At 39.2% G+C, this 19,187-nt stretch overlaps 1 protein-coding gene across 1 annotated transcript in view; it reads left to right on the top strand.

Moving 5' to 3' along the window:
* Window positions 1–234: 234 nt before the first annotated feature.
* The window catches only part of lrp6 (low density lipoprotein receptor-related protein 6), a 188,196-nt gene continuing 169,243 nt past the window's right edge, over window positions 235–19,187 (top strand). The window contains exons 1-2 of the mRNA XM_043709456.2: window positions 235–418; window positions 4,653–5,046. Coding sequence (XP_043565391.1) covers window positions 364–418; window positions 4,653–5,046 — 449 coding nt within the window. The 5' untranslated portion in view covers window positions 235–363. The remainder of the gene's footprint in view (window positions 419–4,652; window positions 5,047–19,187) is intronic.

Below are 19,187 nucleotides of genomic sequence, written 5' to 3'. Positions count from 1 at the left end.
CTCCAAACCCCAGTTGAGAAGATGCATGAGAGGCGGGGGGGGGGGAATCTTTTGACGTCCCCAGGAGGGGGCGAATGGGGAGGAACAATGAACTGAAAGGCTTTGTATCCGAGCGAGCTTGCCATAAAGAAAATAGTACGCCGGGAGAGAAAAAGGGCAAAAAAGAGGGAGGGTGTTAGTGGCGGAGGGAGAGAAGGCGTGTGCTTGCGCAGACGGTGAGCGGAGATAGAGAGGAGCGCGGTCACGGAACCATGGCTGGCGAGCCAGATACTTTGTAGCGCTGCTTGAACTCACTGGAATCGTAACTATGCGTTTCAATGTGGCGCCACGTTGAGCTCTCTTGGATTGCCTAGAAGGGGGAAAATGGGTACCGCGCTGAGGAATTTGCTGTTGTGCAGCGTTTGCTCTTTGATAAGGGGTGAGTAAAAGTTAAAAGATTGGTTGCCCCCCCTCGGTTATTTTCCAGAGTCTGAGTGAGAATGGTCTTGCATGTTACTGTGAGGGGCCCCTCGAGGGGGCTGGCCGGGGTGGTGGGGGGTGTGTAGGTTTCCTCAGAGAGAGGGGGAGAGAGAGAAGGGAAAAGGGCTTTCTTTACCCCGCATTTACCATTTATGTTGGAAGGCAAATTGTTCATTTGTAAACTCCAATGTCGTTCCATGTTTTTAGCTGCTGGAATCTTTCTGTACGTGTGTGTGTGTGTGTGTGTGAGAGAGAGAGAGAGAGTCGGCGGTGAGGTGCAATGAAAGCCGCGATTTCTCTCTCTCTTTCACACACACTCAGGAGTGCTACCACTTTGTGCGGGCGAAATGCTTGGCCAAACAGCGCGGGGTGCTGAAAGGGGAGGAACGGATCTGCTGGAACTTTTTCTGCAACGCTTTATGCATCTGCTTACCATATTTTGGTTATTTATGAAGCACTGAAGGCCGATCGAAGTGTTTCAGAACAAACGGACCGAGCTGATCTTCCCACTCGCGATGTTAATTCATTTATGGAAGTAGTTTAGTTTATTTAGGAAGAGACTGCTTGTAAGGGCAAATAAACGAATATCCGCAGGGCACACAAGTTGCTGGAAATATGACTTAGTTTTACAACTTTTTTTGAGAAATCTTTAACGCACTCGATTTTATTTCTAATTTTTAATTTAGTTGGTCAGGGAAACGAGTTTTCTTAAAATAAAAAATACATTTCCGACCTCTGTCCAGGGCCACAGTCAAATTTCAAATTTAATTGTTTTAGTAAGTAATAGTTTTTTTTACAGCTCTGTGTTCGTTGAAGTGCTAACGAGCATATGTCAGTTCCAGACAAATGCAACAGGTAGTCCTGTAAAACGTACATGATTTAAGTCTCTGTCGATAAAGACAGAAACGGTATCTTTCAGGGGATGACAAATACTTCAGTGTGTAATTCGAGCAGCCTTGTATCTGGTTACTACATATTTCTTTATTAATTTTACAATTCCAAATTTCATATGTTCACATTCAACATTACAACTATGAGGATTCCTGGCAGGTGGGTATGAGTAAATTTGCAATTAGATTAATGGAATTAATCTTCTTGGGTGATGAAAGAACTTTCACTATTTTTAGAAAAAGGTATTTTTAACACAAATCTTACCAACATTAAATAAATGAGGCTTTAAATATTTTGTCATGAACAAAAACAGAAATTGGTGGAAAATCTCAACCAATCTGGCAGCAGCTGTGGAGAGAAATCAGTTCTTCTTCAGACCTTTCTGTTTTTGGTTCTGAATTTCCAGCATCTGAAGTTGTATGAAATATTTTGTATAAACTTCAAAACAAATTCACTGCAGTACATGAAATCATAGGAGAAATTGCTAAGAGCTGAATATGAAACAGTGTACAAGTTTGTGTGCCTGATTTTAACTGCAGACATATGAATAATAACATGTTTACAACCCAAATGGTTAATGGGTAAAATTCCCCTCATCTTTATCCATACAATTTGTTTTATGTGTAAGTTGTTAATGCATTGAATCACCTGACCTTAAAATTGACACCATGTTTTTGTTTTGGTGTTACTTGTATAAAAACGGAGTTATTTTTCTAATTGTGCAGTTCCTTTTATTTAAATGTAATGGGGAATCTGGTGAAGCACTGATTTTATTGCCTATTGTATTGCTTGCAACCATTCTGGGGTGGCAGTTTGAAAGGTACCACATCTTTGATAGCTTATTTCCATTAAAATCACTGTTAAAGTAATTTAGTTTGAGTTGAGTACGTCACAGTAAAGATATTGGGCAGTCTGTGGTTACATTGCAGCAATTTTTCTAATTGAATACTCTCACCAGGTGTCCATGATGTTTTATAATTCTGTTTATCTAGAGTAAGACAGTAATCTTAAGTATTCACTCATTCTTGAATTGTAATTTTGTATTTTGTAACCATAATCCTGTAATGTTGCACTGAAATGCAATGTTTGCTGCCTTGGAATATATTAAGTCTGAAATTTTATTTTCAATAATGATTAAAAAAAATTATACCAGTTACTGCATTTATATCATGCTTTGTTGCTTGCTGACAGCTATTGTCTTCAAGCGAAATAGTTTGGTTAGAAATTATGCATTCATAAAACTTTCCAAGGAAGGCATTTTGGTCACCATTGATACCATATACATTTTTATATGCATTGTAATCAACTTTGTGTTAAAATTAATTTCACTTGGTGCTTTTTGATAACAATTCAAGATTTCCTGCAGTACTGAAACATTGAAAATAACAGGACTGTTCCAATTCAACTCAATTAATTAAGGTTGTGGTGCAGTGGGGCAGGGAATGTAAAGTCTGAAGCGCTATTTAGGTTAATTAACTGGAACTGATGTATTTTCATTCTGTTATTTCAATCAAATCCATCCTTTGTATTCAGATATTTTCTAGCATTTTGGAATATCATGTTTAGAACCATAAAAGTCAATTTTTCAAACTGCTACCTGTACAAATATACTGAGAAAGTTTGGAAAATCTCTGACTAGTGTTTTATTTTTAGCAAGAATTTCCAGTTTGCATTTGTGCAGTAGCATCAGTGCTCATCCAATCACTGGATTCATTTTGACAGTTTAACAATTTTGTAAGACATAATTTGCAGTTTAAAAAGAAGATTGCAGAAAAAAATGTTAAGTGCTAACTTTATCTTTACTATAGGATGTGTGTGATTCTAGAATCCATCATTAAGGATGAGGTTTCTAAATTCTTGGAAGTGCAGGGTCGGATTAGAACAAGTCAACATGGATTTATTAAGGGGAGGTCATGCCTGACAAACCTGTTAGAATTCTTTGAAGAGGTGACAAGTAGGTTAGACCAGGGAAACCCAGTGGATGTGGTCTATCTAGACTTCTAAAAGGCCTTTGATAAGGTGCCACACGGGAGGCTACTGAGTAAGGTGAGGGCCCATGGTGTTCGAGGTGAGCTACTGGTATGGATTGAGGATTGGCTGTCTGACAGAAAGCAGAGAGTTGGTATGAAAGGTTCTTTTTCAGAATGGCAGCCGGTGACAAGCGGTGTCCCACAGGGTTCAGTGTTGGGGCTGCAGCTGTTCACGTTATATATTCATGATCTGGATGAAGGGACTGGGGCATTTTAGTGAAGTTTGCCAATGATACGAAGTTCGGTGGACCGGCAGATAGTACTGAGGAAGTGGGGAGGCTGCAGAAGGATCTAGACAGTTTGGGAGAGTGGTCCAGGAAATGGCTGATGGAATTCAATGTGAGCAAACACGAGGTCTTGCACTTTGGAAAAAAGGATACAAGCATGGACTATTTTATAAACGGTGAGAAAATTCATAAAGCCAAAGTACAGAGGGATCTGGGAGTGCTAGTCGAGGATTCTCTAAAGGTAAACATGCAGGTTGAGTCCATAATTAAGAAAGCAAATGCAATGTTGTCATTTATCTCAAGAGGGTTGGAATATAAAAGCACCGTTGTGCTACTGAGACTTTATAAGCTCTGGTTAGGCCCCATTTGGAGTACGGTGACCAGTTTTGGTCCCCACACCTCAGGAAGGACATACTGGCACTGGAGCGTGTCCAGCGGAGATTCACACGGATGATCCCTGGAATGGTGGGTCTAACATATGAGGAACGGCTGAGGATCCTGGGATTGTACTCATTGGAGTTTAGAAGGTTAAGGGGAGATCTAATAGAAACTTACAAGATAATACATGGCTTGGAAAGGGTGGACGCTAAGAAATTGTTTCCGTTAGGCGGGGAGACTAGGACCCGTGGGCACAGCCTTAGAATTAGAGGGGGTAAATTCAGAACAGAAATGCGGAGACATTTCTTCAGCCAGAGAGTGGTGGGCCTGTGGAATTTATTGCCACAGAGGGCTAACGAATTTAGTGTCTTCATGTCTTCAAGGCAGAGATTGATAAATTCTTGATGTCACAAGGAATTAAGGGCTACGGGGAGAATGTGGGTAAGTGGAGTTGAAACGCCCATCAGCCATGATTGAATGGCGGAGTGGACTCGATGGGCTGAATGGCCTTACTTCCACTCCTATGTCTTATGGTCTTATTATGAAATGAATCATTTGCTTTTTGAAGTAACTTCTTTTGTTTTACAGCTATTTTGCAAATCACATGCTTTCTTTTGTGTTAGCAATGCTTAACTGACAATGTCTTTTATTTCTTTTATGAACACAGGTGCACCACTTCTGTTGTTTGCAAATCGACGAGATTTGAGATTGGTAGATGCTGCTGGTGGCAAGACTAATGCCACAGTTGTTGTTGCTGGTTTAGAAGATGCAGCTGCGGTGGATTTTATATTTGCAGATGATCTTGTATACTGGACTGATGTGAGTGAAGAAGCAATCAAACTGATTTTTCTAAACCAGACAGGGAACTCCCAGAATGTAGTTATATCTGGACTTGTATCACCGGATGGTCTGGCTTGTGATTGGCTGGGGAAAAAGTTGTATTGGACAGACTCCGAAACTAATCGGATTGAAGTTGCTAATTTAGATGGATCATTGCGGAAGGTATTATTTTGGCAAGATCTCGACCAACCCAGGGCAATCACGTTGGACCCAGCAAGGGGGTGAGTGCAATGTACTTTAGTACTCAGTCTACACAGTCATATATTTAGTGAATTTTGTTTTGAAGCCCTTTGTGGAAAGGGACATCTTGTCTGTGTTGCTGCTTCTAAATTGTGCTTTTGTTTTGAAAGTAAAAATGCTATTTACTCTTTCTAAAAATTAATGCAAAATTCTTACTTGGAGCAAATTTCTCCAACTCTTAAAGTTAATGTTCTTGTTATAGTTGCAGCAGTGGGGAACTATACTGTGCATAACTGTAGGGTTAGGGTAGAGAAATGTTTGACAATAATGCAATTGATTAAGAGATTTGCAAGATGGCCTACTTTAACTCAAACCAAAGTACATGTGACATTGCCATCTTCTTTCTTGACAGGAAAGAGGTGCAGTATTTGCTACGTAGAAAAATACAGCTGACTGTTCACCAAATTCGTGTAGCACAATGCCATGTGAGGGGTATAGAAGAGACTTAGATAGTCTAAAATTAAAAGTTGGATACCACTACTAACTTTACTGCTGCCAAACAAAGGGACAACAATGTAGTATTAATAAATCCTAGTCTGAGCCTCCCATTAAGCTTTGTAGCTCAACTGAAAATACTTTGGAGGCAGAACATTTTTAACTCTTGCTCAGCATAAAATCATAGAATGTTTTTGAAGTTTTTTTTGCAGGATGGGGGCAAAAAGGCCAATAAAGCACTAGTAATTTAATTACATAAGTTATTGTTTTCTTGCCCATGAACATTACGTACTTTTCAGTGCAGGTCAACGAAACCAGATAAGCATGGCATTTATTTCGATGATTTCAAAAGTCTGATTTCTCCTGTTCTTTTGGTGCAATCACTTAAATCAATTTAAACAATTAATTGACTGAGTTTATTCAAAGCTGATGGCTATGCAGTAATATGTTGTCATGGATTTAAACATTACACCCATCCATAATTTATTGTATATCTGAGGTTTACTGACCTATTCTAGTCATCTGCAATGAACTGGTCGACTCTTCCGTGACAGGATATTAATGGTCAAGAGTTACAATTAATCAAGTGGAATTAACATCTCAAATTTATTTGAGACAGTTCCAAGAGACTGAAATAATGTCATCCTATGAATTTCCTGCAGCCTGCCTGGCACTTGCTCCCTGACCACCCTTTTTGCATTAATTTTTAGATTAGAGTGGTGCTGGAAAAGCACAGCAGGTTAGGCAGTATCCGAGGAGAAGGAAAATCGACATTTTGGGCAAAAGCCCTTCATCACCCTGTTTGCAGCCCCTGTCACTTGTTTGCTTACTTTTTCATCCCCTGGCATGTAGAGTTTGAAAGAGTGGTGAACAGGAAGGTTGGGAAGGTGAGGATGTGAGCAAAGATGCAGAAAATGGAATATTCGGATGGGAAGCAGGGAGCTCAAAAGTTAAGTTGAAAGAGACATTAAATTATTAAGATCCCATCTTTCTACTGCAGCTGGTTTTATAGAATTATTAAAGGAAATATCTCGAAGGCACTCAACATAATAGTAATGGAAGGGCATTTCTTGGAAAGTTCTAAAAATCTTTGGATTCTGAGCTAGATCTCTGAATAATGGTGCGAAGACTCTTGTGTAGATATCAATCGGATATTTTAAACTCTGCATATTTCCAAATACTACTTCTCTCCAGTTTACCTTTATGTATACTGTGGGAGACCATTCATCTTAATAGTGAATTGGTGTATTAATTCATGATTAGTAATATTTTAAAAACCTAAGCAAATCCGTGGGTTGAATAAATGTCACTACAACTTTGCAATCTACCTCAGCTTTCATTTTCCCTCCCCTGGATTCCATTTTTTATTTTACTACTACACTCTCTCTTCCATAGTTTCCAAATGTAAAGCTTGTTCTGCTGCAACACAAGTTTTTTTTTCAATGCAAATTGGCTACAATGTGATTAAAGAATTTAGACCATTGTTTGTAGAATGCAAACATTCCTTATCTGTATTGGCTATAATATGATTCTAGTCCCACTGGTTTAAATGGTGCTGCTATAACGTGATTTTCTTATAACACGGGAATGCATGGCAACAGAACCATCGTGTTCTATCAGAACAGATTGCAGTTACCTTTTTCAAAATTCCCTTAATATACTGGGAAAATATATCTTTTAGACCTTCACTCTCCAGTTCACAGCAGTTAACCTGCCTCCAGATTTACAGACGCTTAACGTCTGCATTAATATGTTTGACGTGAAGATATTATTTAGACATTTTCCTTGGTCTCCATAGCAGTAGTAAGTAGAAAAGAACAGTCAATAAGCTGAAAAGATAAAATTTGCTTTTTTTACATTTTTGATCAATTCAAAAGGCAAATCACCTCCTTTCTGTATTGAGCTTGTCAAACTGAGACAAAAGATCCTTGTCTGGTCTTAAGCCATTTTTCTTCTGTCGAGTAACTAAAATACAATGTAAAAGCTAACAAATACCCCTCAGTCTAGTGGCTGTGGTACTGAACTTGAAACCTAGAGGTCACGAGTGCAAATGCCACCATGGGAAACTTAAAATTGAATTCAGTAAATCTGTTAATTTATGGCCTAGTATTATCCGTCTCTCTGACCTGGAAGCTGTATATTTTTCATACTTATGGTAACATTTTACAAATATTTGAAATACAAAGATATTTTGGGTTTTCTTTACAAATTATGAATTGTGAATTAATACATTAGATCACCATTAAGATAAATTGTCTGTCACAAGAAAGAGAAAGTGGGAGACAAAGGTAAACTGGGGATAAGTAATGTATGGAAATATGCACAGTATAAAATATCCAATTGATAGCCACGCAATAATCTTTGCACCATTATTCAGAGATCTGGCTAGGAATGCAAAGGTTTTTACATTTCCAAGGAATGTTCTTCCATTACCAATATAAACAGTGCCTTTTGAGATCTTGCTCTTAACAATGTTGGTGCCACATATCTAGATGCTAACTTAATTTTGTTACATGCATCAGTATTAATTCTGTTCATGGGTAGAAAAGTTAGAGAAAATATTGATTTCAGGTTGAAGTTTAATAAGAAACAATGTTTCATTTTGGATATATTAAAGAAGAACTGGCTAAAAGTTATATTAATTTGTTTTGAAATGTTCTTCATTAACTTGAATTTTATTTTAAGAGATGTCTGTGGTTACATTGCTACCCTTTGCTTAACTTCTAAGCACACTCTTTTTATGCAAGTCTAAAGAAATTGGCATGTCATTTTTAATGTATGAAGAGTTTTTTTTAAAAAGGTATAATTTTTATGACTTATCTTTTCCTTATAATGGTTGCATCAAATTAAAATAATGGTATGGATCATCTTGCTGTGAAACGAGGCCAAGATCTATGAGCAGTTCAGAGTATCTAGGTTTGTGTTGTGTGCAGCTCCTTGCCTGTCAGCTTTCACAGTGAGAAGTTGATATTTCAGTAAATGCTGACTCTTATTGCATTTGCTGAGGGTTGGTCTTGGATGGTTGCTGTCATTCGAAATAGAAGCAATAACACTCGTGAGGCTATTTCATTTGTTAGTCTTGTGGGTATGCACTTTATGTTGACCAAATCATAACTTTAGCCTCATTAGTCCTCTATGTAAGGATAGAACGCTCAATTCATAGTTTCTGGTTGGTGGTTCCCGAGTGTTTATTTTTTTGTAGTGTCACTAAAACTTGTTTTCAAAATGCAAATAATGCACAAAATTGGAAAGTTAACCATGATTTACCATTTGTAAAATTGTATTGGTAGCAGGAGTGTATAAAATATTTTCTTGACTGTTACACTTCTATGCAAAGTGTGACCCTAAATATTCCCTTGAGATTGCTGTTGGCTATATTGCGTTTAAGTCAAATCACCTGTATGAGCTAATAAGCTTTCTGTTTAGATTCAAATTCATCTACCACCTGTAACAGGTCCTATTTCAAGGATAATTTAAATTTAAAAAGACAAAGTCTGCAAACCTAATACTAGTAGTGTGTGTGTGTTCAAGTCAGGCAATCAATAAATTTCTAGATAATAAAAACATCAAGAGCTGTGGGGATGGTCTAGGAAAATCACGTTGAGATGAAAGATCAGCCATGATCTGATTGAATGGTAGAGCTGGCTTGAGGGGTGAAATGGCCTTCCAAATCCTTTGTTCCCATAAATAGTTTTGAAGTTCAAATGAATGTGATATGAAAACATTGTATATTGCATTTGACTGAACTTCTAGTAATATCTCTCCCACAGGAGTTAATAATTGTTTAAAACTTCAATTTATAAATACTTTATGATAGCTTTGCATAAATCAGATACTCCCATTTGTTGTATAGTCTACATATAACAGTTAAAGGAAATAGTATGCTTTATTTAGTCAACCACCAAATGTTGTTTACTCAACACTTTGAATTTAAAAACATTTGTAAGGTTCTTTTTCCCCTCCAGTTCATACAATCTTGAAGGACACGAAGGCCAAGTGCAATGCTCCACATTGACTGCTTGAGATCAGCTCATTCAGCATAAAAAGGGCATTGAGCCTGAAAACTCAAATTCTAACTCAGCCACATTGAGATCAATTTATAATCATCTCTATCCTCTCTGACCCACTTTGGCTGCTTGTCTTCCAAACAGTAAATGTTAAATCTGTAGCTTGGTCTTCGAATCTCTTCCTGGGTGAACTTTCCTTATCTCCCTCCTATTCTCTCCTGCATTGTGTAAAGCCCTGAATCTGGCCTTTTAATCTCTCTATCAGTGGTCGTACAACTTATTCTACCCCAAGGTTCCATCTCTTAATTCTGCACTGAACCTCTCCGCTGCGAGCTCTACTTTAAAAGCTTTCTAAAATCAATGTTTTTTTTCAACTAAGTTTTTGGTCACTTCTTTCTGACCTATGCTAGACATCATCCCCTTTATCTCGTTCTCTGTTTCTGCTATATAGCACTGGGTTTTTGTCTTGTCCATGAGGGATTAAATAAATGCAAGTTCTCTCTGATCTGGATCTATTTAGAAGTTCAATGTACACATGCTGAACAAAACTGTTAAGAAAAGTGAAAGAAAAATACACATGCAAGCCTCAAATAACTGAAGAAGCAAGTAGAAAAGCATTTTATTTACACAGCTGTTGGAACAGTTAGCGACTTGCTCATGAACGTATGTGCACACAGTGAGGTAAGCATGCAGGACATCTGAATCACTGGAATCGGTCTTGCTTCTATTATCAGTGGTCCAAGAGGCATATCTTACTTATATAGTCAATGTTTATTAAAACTGTTTAGTTATCTCTCCTCTTACTTCTGCCTTAAAGTAGTATTTTTAAAGGTTTTAGTCTATCCTTTTTTTTCCCTTTTACACGGTGATGTACTACTAAATGAACAGTAACAAATAAATCAGTACTCCAAGTCATGCAAAATTGTACTCAATAAAATATGCAAGCAGATGGTCAAAAATGCTGGATTTATATATAAAAGGATGACTTTTAAAATATTTATATGACCACCCAAATAATATTTTGCTTACAAAAAAAAATCCCTGTTTTAGGAGTGATTTCTGTGTATTGCTTCCTCTTTGTTACATTTACTGCAAGTGTGAGTCTTTCTGGGATAGACTCTGATGCTGCACACTTGAGTGTGCAATGCACATAATAAACAACTTGTGGTTTGCTCTGCTGTATTAGTAGCCTTATTCCAGGATTAGGATTATTTATCCACATATTTTGTGCTATGGTACTATAAATTTTCTCTCATTCCCCCTAGATATGTATGTAATAGCTGATGGATGTAGAATTACACATTTGAACTTGGTCATGTTTTTGTGGATTATGTGGCAAGAAAGCATTAATTACTCAACTCTAGGTGCCTCAGTCAGTGATGTATGGTAGAGTGAGAGATAAATGTAGGCCGGATAAACTATTGTAGCAGATTCCTTGCCTGTTTTATGTTACTGCACCCATTGAGTTTGTAGCTAATTTTTCTTGTTAACCCACTGAGTATCCAACTTTTAAATTTCAATTTTGTTTTGCCATTTACTGACTCTAGCATTAAAACAATTAGGTTACCAATTTAATGATCCTGCAGCTTTCATTCCTGTACACCACAGATTCCGTGTCTTCTTATGTCAACTTTGTAACTAAACCTTTTAGAAGGCAAATTAGGTTTTTATTTGCAAGTTGAGGATTACATAATTCCCCTGCTTTTTAAAATTATTTGGTAGAGAAATTTTTAGCCATTTTGAATATACATTCAATCTTTATTTCAATGTACATCTATATTTTGGTTATTAGCCAGCGTCTGCCCATTCTTCTAGCCTGCTCATGTCCTCCTGTCATCTTGTCCATTCTCCATAATAATATATTCTCTCTGAGCTTGAAATTTTGATCACCACTCCTTTTGAGAAATTCCAAATTCTTCAGGGGTATAGTTTTGTATTAAGTCTGGGGATCTAAATTTTAAAACAGAGCTGGAAATTGTCAACATTTGAATTCATCCTGCTTGTTGGCACAAGAATTAAATAAACTGCAAGTAACATTGATGCACCCATACATCCTAATATTTAAAAGCTTTCTCTTTCCCTCTTTCCAAAGACAATAGGTCTTATTTCATTATAGTTCCACCAGTGTTTGTGAGGGAATAAAGGCATATGTTTACATCTTTCCTTTAATGATCTCAGGATATCCAAAAGTGCTCAATAGTTGTTTGCAACATTTTGGGGGTGTAGTCACTGCTGAAACTTTATTGCTGGAACAGCACAGCAGGTCAGGCAGCATCCAGGGAACAGGAGATTCGACGTTTCGGGCACAGGCCCTTCTTCAGGAATGAGCAGAGAGTGTTCAGCAGGAAAAGATAAAAGGTAGGGAGGAGGGACTTGGAGGAGGGGCGTTGGAAATGTGATAGGTGGAAAGAGGTCAAGGTGAGGGTGATAGGTCGGAGTAGGATGGAGGCGGAGAGGTCAAGAAGAAGACTGCAGGTCAGGAAGGTGGTGCCGGGCTGGAGGGATTCGGCTGAGACAAGGTAGGGGGAGGGGGGATGAAGAAACTGGTGAAGTCCAAGTTCATCCCCTGCGGTTGGAGGGTTCCCAGTCGGAAGATAAGACGCTCCTCCTCCGACCGTCGCGTTGTTGTGGTTTGGCGGTGGATGAGTCCAATGACCTGCATATCCTCGGTGGAGTGGGAGGGGGAGTTGAAATGCTGTGCTACAGGGTGGTTGGGTTGGTTCGTCCGGGTGGCCCAGAGGTGCTCTCTGAATCGCTCCGCAAGTAGGCGGCCTGTCTCCCCAATATAGAGGAGGCCACACCGGCTGCAGCGGATGCAGTAGATGATGTGGGTGGAGGTGCAGGTGAATTTGTGGCGGATATGGAAGTTTCCTTTGGGGCCTTGGAGAGAAGTGAGGGGGGAGGTGTGGGCGCAAGTGTTGCACCTCCTGCGGTTGCAAGGGAAGGTGCCGGGAGTGGAGGTTGGGTCGGTGGGGGGTGTGGATCTGACAAGGGAGTCGCGGAGGGAGTGGTCTCTACGGAAAGCTGATAGGGGAGGGGAGGGAAATATATCCTTGGTGCTGGGGTCTGTTTGGAGGTGGCGGAAGTGACGGCGGATGATGCGCTGTACATGGAGATTGGTGGGGTGGTAGGTGAGGACCAGTGGGGTTCTGTCCTGGTGGCGGTTGGAGGGGCGGGGCTCAAGGGCGGAGGAGCGGGAAGTGGAGGAGATGCGGTGGAGGGCACCGTCGACCACGTCGGGGGGGGAAAATTGCGGTCCTTGAAGAAGGAGGCCATCTGTGTTGTACGTATTTTGAACTGGTCCTCCTGGGAGCAGATGCGGCGGATGTAGTCACTGCTGAACTTAGTAAATGTGACAGTCGGTTTCTGAACACTAAGATCCCACAAACAGCAATGTGATATTTTCCTTTAAGGTGTTTGTTCAATGATACATATTGGTCAGGACACTGAGAACAATTCCCCTGCTCCTTTTCAGAATAGTGCCATTGGATCTTTTGCATCTCTCTGGGAGGCAGGTATTATCTTGGTTTAACGTCTTTGCAAAACCTTCAACAATGCATTGTTTTCTTGGTATTGCACTACCTGTTGGCATAGATTTCTATTTTGTAAAAGTTCCTGAAACGGAACTTCAATCTATAATTTTGACTGACTCATGAGTGTGTATAAATGCTGAACCATGACTAATATTTGTTTTGGTGTTGTGCAACAGAAAGCTGTTATGGGCACATATGCAATCTTTTTCTCCTTGAACATGCTGATTCATCATTTATACGATGCTTCACTAGTGTATTAGTTGATAGTCTGAATTTAGTAGATGGATAATCTTATGCTCCATAATATGCATGCTAGCCCTCTGTTGCTCAAGTGGCCATGCTTCCTACATAAGATTGAAGAGAATGTCAGAATCTTGTTTACTGATACTGGGAACTCTAAACTCCCTAGCTACTGACTCCATCCATTCAAATGCTGTCAAAACCCATTGGTTCACTAATCTCTCAGGGAAGGAGATCTGTCTTTACATAGTCTGACCTACATGCGACTCCAAATTCTCAACAATGAGGTTGAATCTTAATTGGTCTCTGAAATGGCCTGGCAAGTCGCTCAGTTGTATCAAAATCACAGCAAAGTCTGAAGAAAGGAATTAAACCAGATAGACTATCTGGCATTGACCTAGGCACTGGAAGTTACAATGGCAGATGCAGACCTGTTGACCCTGAAAAGTCCTCCTTGCCAATATATTATTGGCTGGGGGAGGGGTGCTTTTCCCAAAGTTAGGAGAGCTGTCCTATTGACTAGTTGAGCAATAAATTCAAGTTATCTGTAAGGTATAGAAACATGGATAGGAGCAGGCTAGGCTATTTGACCCTCAGACATGTTCTACTATTCGGTATGGTCATGCTCATCAAGCTCAACCCCCATGAAGTCTCGTGACATAAAGTTAAATATGGATAAAGAAACCTTCTGCTGTGGCAGCACCTCTCCCAATATTAATGAATTAGTATTGAACAGCAAAACAAGAAGCACTGAGGGTGGCAAGGACACAGCATTCTGAGTAGCTTCAGAGAATACTGCTGAACACTCTAAGGCCTAAAGCATATAGCGTACCAAACTGGGTCTATGGCAGGTGGTGGGGGAACCAAGAAGCAGGAATAGCATACCAAGTCCTTGCCAGTCTACTTGTTGCATATTCTTTGGTCTGTGACAGCTTCGATTAGAGTGACCTCTCCATCCTGTATTCATACAATTATTGTCTTGTGTGGCATTATTACCAAGCTAAACAGAGCAGATCTAGCAACTCCAGTCTGAGCATCAACTCATTTCAGCTGTAAGACATCTTGCAGGAATTTTTCAGGGTGGTGTCCTAGGTCCAATCTCATTAGCTGCTGCATCACTGACTTCTGTCATCAGGTTAGAGAGGGGAATGTTTGCTGACATTTACACCATCGGCATTTGAGGATGAGGATATTTGTGGATTTGATGCACTTGTTGTGGAATCACAGCCCTGTCTATCATGTGCTGCTTATGCTGTTTGGCATGTGCATACTCCTTTGTGGTAGCTTCATCAGGTTGACACCTCATTTTTGTTTTGGAGAAAGTGACGACTGCAGATGCTGGAGGGTCAGAGTCGAAAAAGGTGTTGCTGGAAAAACACAGTAAGTCAGGCAGCATCTGAGGAACAGGAGAATCGGGGTTTCGGGCATAAGCTCTTCATTAATGCTTATGCCCAAAACATTGACTTGCCTGCTTCTCAGATGCTGCCTGACCTACTGTGCTTTTCCAGCACCACAGTTTTCAAGCTCGTTTTTTTTGGGTATGCCTGTTCTGCTGCTGGTATCACTTCATGTACTGCTTATTGAACTATTGTTGATTCCCTGGCCTGGTGATAATGGTAAGAGTGAGGGATATGCCAGGTTAAGAGTTTGAATACAGTTCCTGTTGATGGTCCACAGTGTCTTATGAATGTTCGTTCTCGAGTTGCTCGATCTGTCAGGAATCCATTCCATTTAGCACAGTAATAGTGCCACGTCCTTCCTAACACACCCAGAAGGGTATCCTCAACACGAAGATGGGAATTTTTCTCCATAAGGTCAGTGAAAGGTCACTCCTCCTATTAATTGCCATGGACAAATGCATCTGCAACAGCTTTTGTCTGTTTTTTTGGTTCCCTCCTCACCTACCACGGATACATTCAAGCAGTTATACCCTTTAGGACTTGACCAGTTCAGTGAATAGTGGTGTTACCTCACTGTTCCTGGTGATAGATATTGAAATTCTGCACCTAGAGCATATTCTGTGCCCTTGCCACCCACTGTGCATTCTCCAAGTGGTGCTCAACATGGAGTACTGATTCATCGACTGGGGGAGGGGGGGAAATGGGAAGGTTGTGTATGATGTAATTAGTAAGAAATTTCCTCAACCATGTATGACCTGATGCCACTGGACTTCATGTAATGCTGAGTCAATGTTGGGGACTCCCTGGAACAACATGCTCCTGACTATACCACTGTTAACACCTTGGGTGGATTTGTCAAGTCACCAGAACAGGATGTTCCGAGAGATATTGCTGGTGCTGTCAAGGACGTCTGAGAGTTAAAGTTCTGAGATGATGACTGTCAGATGGTTGCTTGACTAGCCTGAGAGGTGGCTGTCCCTAGTTTTTGGCACAAACTCCCAGGCTGTTAGTAATGAGGATTTTGCGGGGTCAGCAAGGCTGTGTGTTTTTTGGTGTCTTGGTCACACCTAATTTGTTACTTCTATATAGCATCTGAAGGAATCAAAACTAAATTTGATTCTTGTGTTTCTCCACATATATGCACATATTTGTTGGAGCCATTGCATAACAATATCAGATTCTGAAACCATATTTGAACCTTCAACACCATCCCTCCTTTCTCTACCCATCACTAATCTAACATTGCCAAAGCATTTTTAACTATTGTTAAATTATAACCACTAGAACCGACATCAAATAATTTAATGTGGGACCTTTTATACATTTTGATTCTGTATCAATTTCTGTTTTATTCAGTAAGCTATTTAAGAAGCTTATATACAATTTTTTAAAGCACAAACTCTGCTTAGAATCAGTGAATTTAGAGCATCAAATCATCCTCATTAATTATACCACTGTTTAGTCATGTCAGTTTTTCGTGGGGTTGGGTATCTGTGATGACATTCACCAGTAGTTTAAGAGGGTAAGTCTAACTCAACAGATGCAAAATATAGTCGGCATGACTCATTGATTAGTTGATAACTACTTGACTACTAATTTCTTACCATTGTTACAGAAAGGCATTTGCGATGGAGGTGGTCAGATATTTCGCAAACATTTGTTGAATTGCTTTATTGGAATTACTGGGTGTAGGGAAGTTATTTGAAAAACACTTATTAATGTCTGTGCATTGTCAGTAGTTTACATTGGAAACAGCTTAATATTGGGGAGGGGTCAACATTTGTTCTGCAGTGGATACATTTTCATCCATCCTGTTACTAGATGATTGTCTGGGCTTGAACTTGAAAACTTACTTGAGTTCAGCCCTAGAGGACAGTTAGTATCATTTTATTAATTGGTGGAGTGGGCTCAAACTACTCCCAGTCCTAATCCTGATGTTCCTATTTTGAAGTTCCGTGTACCTTAACATGAGTTAATGTCCTGAGGAAGAGACTGGCAAAAATCATTGCCCAAACTTCTGCGAACTGTTGATGATGCCTTAGATTATTTTTGGTATAATTATTTAGCTATTCGAAAAATAGTTCATTTTAAGATTTTTTTTTCCTGCTTACTGAGCTTTCAAAAGTGAGACCATTATTTTTGCCTATTGTTTCTTTTCAACATTTTGCCCACTCCCAAAATGTCGGATTTCATTTCCTCCACAGTGAAGGAGTATGCAGCAGAAACATTCCACTGTGTAGCTGGATTTCTGAACTGTTGAAAGCCTGCTATTTTTGAGGGAAATGGGTCAGTGATGTCCCAGGTTTCCTCTGCATGCTCCAGTTTCCTCCCACAGTTCAAAGAATTGCAGGTTAGGTGAGTTAGCCATGGTAAATGCCCACAGTGTTCAGGGCTGTGTAAGTTAGGTGCATTAATCAGGGTTAAATGTAGAGTAATAGGGGTAGGGGAATGGATCTGGGTAGATTACTGTTCGGAGGGTTGGTGTGGACTTGTTGGGCCGACAGGCCTGTTTTCACACTCTAGGGATTCTATGACTCTATGAAATTTGAAATGTGAAATTTTCTAAATGGAGTCAATGTCCTATTCTCCATGGTATTGGTAGTAGATACACAAGTAATGGTGGTGCTTGATTTGGTTTGAGAAATCCTGATGTATTTCCAGTAATTTTATTTTACAAGAGGTTCATTATTTTTGATTTGTTTTATAAAAAAGAATTCAATGCAATTTTTGACTGATGTTCATGGATCAAATTATTGTATACTGGGTTAGCACACCCTTAGGAATTTCATTTTGAATTGCCATATGATCATATCTGTTTTAAATTTGATTGAAACAACAGTCTTGCTTTATAGAAATAAACAGGTGTGTGTAAAGAAAAATAGTCTTGTTTGTAATACCTTTCTGAAATATAGACCGTGATTTTTTTACTATGTTCCATTTTCTTAAAATTGATGTACTGTTGGACTTAGGAGGGGAACAGTTGGTCACTTTTTCCTTTCCCAGGAAGGAGTGAAGTGAAAGAGTAAAACGATGATTCACCAAGGCTGGTGTGAGTATCGTTCACTGAGGTCCTGGATGGTGTGAGTATCGTTCACTGAGGTCCTGGAATATACTGTTTGCTAGCTCTCCCTTCCAAAGGCTGTGGGAGCAGAATTAATGTCAGATACTAATACTTTGCTTCAAACATTGTCCAAAATAGAAGCGTTTACTGTTCCATTTTTCCTCATACAAAGGATGTGATGTTGTTTCCTAGAGCTTGTTCAGGCTCATGAGAGAATTTATTCTTGTGGGATCTGTACGCATCAGTCGAGAAGGACAATAGAAATGCTGTGGTATTGATGTACTGTATTAGGTTTTTAAAAAAGAATTGTGTAGTTTTCAAAGATGTGTTAGAAAGAAATAACTAAGCAGATAGACTCCTTCTTGAACTGGGCAACTAAAACTGAATGGTTTGTGAATACCTTCTAAATGCTAGGAACATGTTAACAATCTTTTACTGGAACATTTCATTTAGTTTGTGATTCTTCCAACTCAAGTGAGTCATAATGTCTGTTACTTATTATGACAGTCATATGGACAACTGGATACTTATAAATGGCTTCAATATTAAAGCAATCCCTGAGGTCATATGCAGTTAAAAAGGCTATAGAATTAAACAGAGTTGGTAAAAAGGGAAGCTGGGAAAACACAGCTAGTCAGACAGTATTGGAGGAGCAGGGAAGTTAATTAAACCTGCCAAATCGCACTGCAGAATCCAACAGAGATCCATGCTTTCTTGGGTCTTCTGATCTGCTAATTCCCTTTCCAAGGGAAAAGCCCATAAACCTCAATGGATGTTTAAGCACCAGTTTGGCTTGTTTCCACCAAGTGGGTACATCTTTTACTTTCTTGTTTAAATGAATCTGTTGACGGTTGTAGGCTGGTATGTTCAAAAACATAATATCTCTATATACCTTTCCAATCTTTTGCTTTTAAAGTTTATATGTGGAATCCATCAAAATATTTGGCAAACTGGAAGCATTATTTGAATTGTATGCTGAGAAATGTTTATTTCCTGCAATAGAATATGATAAACAGATAGCTGAAATGCTTGTGTGCATATCATCAAGCCCACTTTGAATATTTTATAATTGGCATTGTGGTTAAAATAAGTGGACTAACAAGATTAGCTGCTCAGACTTTTAAGGATGAGGGATTTATGACACTTTGGAAGGTGCTACATTGTAAATTGAGGCAGAACACAATGGCTTTTGTAATTGCTTGTAAATCAATTACAATAAATAAATTGTATTAATAAAAGTGGCTTACTTTCCTTTAACATTTTGTGAATAATACTGAAGATGCTTACTTGAATTCTGGTGTTGGACAGAGTATCTGGAGTAATGCAGTGACATTTTTTTGATCATTTGTTGAATTTCCTACATAATGTGAATTGTAAATCATTGAGTGATAGAGCTGTACAGCACAGAAACAGGCACTTTGGTCAAATTTGTCCGTAATCTCATCC

Source organism: Chiloscyllium plagiosum, unplaced genomic scaffold (assembly GCF_037043375.1).
Source record: "Chiloscyllium plagiosum isolate Xiang-an unplaced genomic scaffold, Cpla_swu_hap1 HiC_scaffold_19, whole genome shotgun sequence".
NCBI classification, from domain to species: domain Eukaryota; kingdom Metazoa; phylum Chordata; class Chondrichthyes; order Orectolobiformes; family Hemiscylliidae; genus Chiloscyllium; species Chiloscyllium plagiosum.
This window is presented reverse-complemented; position numbering and strand designations above follow the sequence as displayed.